Source organism: Propithecus coquereli, unplaced genomic scaffold (genome assembly GCF_000956105.1).
Source record: "Propithecus coquereli isolate 6110/MARCELLA unplaced genomic scaffold, Pcoq_1.0 Scaffold37, whole genome shotgun sequence".
In the NCBI taxonomy this organism is placed as follows: domain Eukaryota; kingdom Metazoa; phylum Chordata; class Mammalia; order Primates; family Indriidae; genus Propithecus; species Propithecus coquereli.
Window position 1 is genome coordinate 6,695,866 of NW_012149396.1, and position 5,806 is coordinate 6,701,671.

At 40.2% G+C, this 5,806-nt stretch overlaps 1 protein-coding gene across 1 annotated transcript in view; it reads right to left on the minus strand.

Moving 5' to 3' along the window:
• FECH (ferrochelatase) overlaps nt 1-5,806 on the minus strand; it is a 41,879-nt gene that overhangs the window by 27,174 nt on the left and 8,899 nt on the right. The window contains 1 exon segment of the mRNA XM_012651799.1: nt 752-871. Coding sequence (XP_012507253.1) covers nt 752-871 — 120 coding nt within the window.

Here is a 5,806-nt window from a genome sequence, read left to right on the forward strand (position 1 = left end):
CAAAGTGCTAAACAATGTGCATAAGCACGTTTGCATTTTTGTAACAAAGTGGGGAGGGGACGTGTGTGTGTGTGTGTGTGTGTGTGTGTGTCTGTGTGTGTGTGTGTGTGTGTGTGTGTGTGTGTGTTTATCCATGGTTGGATACACAGGGACTACTTCTGGATGTAACAGTGCTCACGTCTGGGTGGGTGACTGGGAGGATGGAGTTCAAGGTGAAAGGCACACTTGCTTTTTGCTTTAAATACTTTTACACTATTTGCATTTTTATCACAGGCATTTTTCATTACAAAAACCTATTTTGAAAGAAAAAAGGAGAGGATGAAGGGAGAAAAGGATGAGAGAAGGAAGGATGAGAAAAGGAAGAGAAGGCGGACAGCAACAATCCACATTCGTGGTACAAATGAATAATAATTATCGCTTCCCTGCATGTTAATCAGAGTGCAAAGCACAAATATATTTTTAAAAATCTTTAAAGGTGCTTCGGCTGCGTCAAGACAACTGCAATTTCTAGGGCTCTGGGAAGGAAAGGGCTCAAGGAGAATCCTCACTAACTTGCTCTCTCTCTCCCTTGCAATTCTTCCAAGATCATATCCTTCTGATACCCAACAGAAACTAATGCTGCTGCCCTGACCATTACCAAGTATGCATTAAAACTGCTTATTTTTTTGAAACTAAAGAGTTGAGAGATATGTGTAAGGCAAAATGCCTTGCACACATTACAAAACAGTGCGGGTGTTTATGTGTATCTTACTTTTGAATAGGAAGTGTCATGAGGTCTCGGTCCAAGAAGAGCCGCAGAAGGAAGTCGTGAACTTCTCCAAGGGTTTCAGGGCCTCCCATGTTTAGCATTAGTATTCCTGTTTTTGGCTTCCTATATAAAATAAAACACTTGATTTGTCACACGTTGTATTATCCTCTAGGGTAGAATCTTGGTTCGGCTAGCAAACTCCCATCTAACCTGCCTGATGCAAAAGTCAAAACCTATACCTCCTTTTGCTGCCATCACTCAGCTATCCATCTGGGAATACATGAGGCCTCCACAGTCCCAGCTCAGACTCTCACCTTTATCTCTCGGTTCCACCCATGACATTGTTCACTTGGCTTGAAATGTTTCCCTATTAAAGTGTCAGCCAGAACAAAGATCCAATTCTTTAGGTACTGAGAGGCAACGCAGAAATCTAAAGTTGTCCTGAGGCTGAAGGACCCGTACATGTGAATGCACAGGTTGCCTGACCCCTCCAAACTTCAGGTTTCCTCATCTGGAAAACAGAGTCCACCACCCACCTCAAAAAGCTGTTTTGAGAATTCATTGGATAGCAGAAGAAAAGAAATAACAAAGCTCAGAGCAGAACTAAATGAAATGGAAACAAAAAGAACAATATAAAAGATCAATGAAACAAGAAATTGGTTCTTTGAAAAGATAAACAAAATCGATAGGCCACTAACCGGTTTAACCAGAAATAGAAGAGAAAGGACTCAAATAACCTCAATCAGAAATGAAAAAGGAGACATTACAACTGATACTACAGAAATACAAAAATCATCCGGAATTACTACCAAGACCTCTATGCAAATAAACTAGAAAACCTAGAGGAAATGGATACATTGTTGGAAACACACATCCTCCCAAGCCTGAACCAGGAAGAAACAGAAACCCGGAACAGACCAATAATGAGCAGTGAGATCGAAACAGTAATAAAAAAGTCCCAGACCAGACGGATTCACAGGTGAATTCTACCAGATCTACAAAGAACTGGTACCTATCCTACAGAAACTATTCCATAACACCAAGAAGGAAGGACTCCTCCCTACTCATTCTATGAAGCCAGTAACACCCTGATACCAAAACAGGAAAAGACAAAACAAAAAAAGAAACCTATAGAATAATATCCCTCATGAACAGAGATACAAAAATTCTCAGCCAAATACTAGCAAACAGAGAATTCAGTGAGTAACGTACTCAGTGACTCAGCATGTTCTGGCACATGGTAAGTTCTATTATACACAGACAAGGGCTCCCCTACCATTTTAAATCTTAAAAGTATAGTACCGGCCCATCTCTCACGCTTTCATCTGCTCTCTTCTCTTTAGACAATTATTAAATTAAATGGTTACTGACTTAAACCATTGCCTGCTACTCTGCTTTCTTCTCCAATACTCACCTTTACTCCTTCCACGTCTCCTGTGATGATAAACTACATCTCTCACTTCACACTCACCTCTCTGTCCTTTATGCAAATCCACTGCTTAGATAATTCCTGCAAGAAATGGGGCTAACATTCAAATTAGTCCCAGGCTACAGAATCAAGCATTGAATGAGCAAAAAGAAGCAAAAAGAGGCCGGGCGCGGTGGCTCACGCCTGTAATCCTAGCACTCTGGGAGGCCAAGGCGGGAGGATGCTTGAGCTCAGGAGTTCGAAACCAGCCTGAGCAAGAGCGAGACCCCGTCTCTACTAAAAATAGAAAGAAATTAATCGGACAACTAAAACTATATAGAAAAAAATTAGCCGGGCATGATGGTGCATGCCTGTAGTCCCAGCTACTCGGGAGGCTGAGGCAGAAGGATTGCTTGAGCCAAAGAGTTTGAGATTGCTGTGAGCGAGGCTGATGCCACGGCACTCTAGCCCGGGCAACAGAGTGAGACTCTGTCTCAAAAAAAAAAAAAAAGCAAAAAGAAAGCAAAACTCTGGAACAAAAGTTTCAAGTCAAGCAGCTTCTGGGAAATCAAAAAACAAAAGTACTATGCAAAATATGAACTTCTAAAATCCAGATCAAGCTTTGCAGCTTACACAGTCCAAAGTGAGCCAGGCCAGGAGTTTTCACTCCTAAACCCCACCAGCAGGCAAGGTGACACCAGAGCAGAACCAAGTGCCTCTGGGAGCCACCAGAAGGCCATGACGAGAGACTCAGAGTCTGAGCTGGGCTACACAGACCCAGAGGTCTGTGGGTCTCCATGAACAAGTAGCCACATGATGGCAGCGATGGAGAAACTAAAGGACAAGGAGTGTTTCTTACATTCATTCTTCTGTTTGTTTTTTTTTTTGCATTTTAAAAAATTGAGATATAATTCACATAACATAAAATTCACCATTTTAAACTGAACAACTCAGTGGTTTTTAATATATTCAAAAGGTTTTGAAACCATCACAACTATCTAATCCTATGACATTTTCATCACCCCACAAAGAATCTCTGTATCCATTAAAGCCACTCCCTACTCTTTCTCTCCTCACCATGGCAACCACCAAGCTACTTTCTGGATCTATGGATTTGCCTATTCAGGACATTTCATAGCAGCGGAATTGCACGATTGTGTCTGGTTTCTTTCACTCAGCACAAATGTTCGGGGTTTACTCATGTCACAGCACGAATCAGTGCTTCATTCCTTTTTGTTGCTGAATAATATTCCATTGTATGACTATACCCTTCGTTTACTCTTGATAAAGCAGCTGAGAAATAACTAGCGAAGTTTATCTAAAACACTATTATTATAAACGGTGAGGGGTCCACTTCCTAAATCTCCCACATCAGACTACCTCTGACTACTGCAGTGACTAAACCAACCCTGCCGAGACGGCTTTCATTTGGAAGACTGTTCTTAATGTGCTCTAAAACTAATGATATTATGATGGCATCTTAATGGCAATTTTTAAGCAGCTGTTAAAGTTTGGCAATAATGTAAGGCAACAGAGTGTGTTAAATTTATACAGGTGGAAACTGTTTTCTTGTTCAAACACAGCGTAGATGAAGAACGAGGTAGAAATCTGAACTCTCAGCCTAAATTTTCAGAATAAGAACCAATTCCTGGGGAAGGGGAAATGTTACATTACAATGACGAGGTCAGGGATTTTCTAATTTAGACCCCACTATAAACATTAACTAAGATCACTTTTCACATCATTGTCTCAAACCAGGGTTTCTGAGTCTCAACACTACTGGCGTTCTGAGCTGGATAATCTTTTGTTGTAGAGGACTGTCCTGTGCAATGTGGGATGTTTAATGGCACACCTGGCCTCTACCTACTAGATGGCAATAGCACACATCCCACCCCAGTTGTGACAACCAGAAATGTCTCCAGACAATGCCAAATTTGTCCTGGAAGTCAAAAATGTCCCCTACCCGCTACTAAGAACCACTATCTCAGAGGAAGAGTTTAATCCCCTTTTCACTAAACCAAGGAACTACACTAAAGATGTCATTGGTATATAACTTTTCCACCCACAAGTCCCATCACTATATTAACAGTGGTGTTGAGTTTTCTTTCCTTGATAACTGAAAATTCCAGATGCGTTATTTTGTGAAACTGTAATATTTCCTTAATCTTTCTACTTAGACCACCAGTCTTCTCCTGGGATCCTGTCTTTTACCCTCAAAATCTGTGACTCACAATAAATTAAGTGCATTTTCCCATGGATTGCTGCCAGTTAACAGATTACTGGTTTAAAAACCCCAGGCTAAAAGACTTACCTAAGCCACAGAGGGTATCAATGTGCAAACGGGATTTAGAACTGCTTTTCATCTATAACACCTGAGCTCAGAACAAGAGTGGCTTGAAAGGGGATGTTACTCTGCCCTGCTCATGGTCTTGCAAACCCATGTTGATCTTATACATGAAAGAGATGCCACGATTTGAAAATGCCTAAAAACACATGCACTTAATTCAAAACTGTGTTGTGCATGACAAATAGTGCATTAGTAAGCCCTGGCCCGACACCCCTCTATTCCAGAATGTGAAGTGCAAGCTTTAGTCAAGGGTCTCCATCTCTTCTCTCCTCCAGACAGAGCACACCTGAGACCAGGGTCTAAACAGTCACATTCCCTTTGTTTCAACATAAAAGTGTACATAGCAAAACACATTTAAAACTTCTCACCTGAAAAGGTTTCAATGTTGCACCATTTTTAAATTCTATGACTCTCAAAACACGAGATTTTTCCTTTAAACTATTAAATGTATGTAACAGGAAACTTAAGCTCATCAATTAATAAAGGAACAATAATTCTATCCTACCGTATATGGTCAGCATCATGAAGAAGTAACAAAATTCCAGCTCTTCATTAAACCTAATTGGCCTGTGCACCTACACTGCCTCTAGAACAGACTTGGGCAAACCACAGCCCGTGTACCAAATTTGCACGCACAAGCAAACACACACACCGTCTGTTTTTATAAATAAAGTTTTATTGGAGCACAGCCCCATTCACTTGTTTACGTACTATCTATGGCTGCTTTCACATTACAACAACAGGGTTGAACAAACAGCCACAAAAGAGATGGTTTGGCCTACAAACCCTGAAAAACTGACTACCTAATCCTTTGCAGAACAAGTCTATCAACCCCTAATCTAGTACAGTGTCTAGTCTAGTATTCCAGTTTAGTCCTGCGTAAGCATTAAGCAGCAAAATGCCTTCATGATGTCTGGCATCAGAATGATCCACAGATACTCATCGCTTTACCATTTCTAACATGGAGAAACTAGAAACAATCCACGTGTCCCAAAATGTGGGATGGGATAAATAAATTGCTCTTAAGCTATGGAAAATAAAGTAAAACAATTATTTATATGATAACACAGTAAATAAAAAGAGGAAGTTATAAAAATATTAAGTATAGTATTGTCACATTTTGCTAAATATATGCTGAGTGACTATTAATAGACAGAGAGACAAAATACTGGGTGGTAAGATCATCAGCCATTTTTTTCAATCTTTTTCTGCCCCATCTGTATTTTCTGAAATGAACTCATTTCTTTTGTATAAATATGATATGAAGTTACTTAACAGAATATGGGTTTTTTTAAAGATTTTT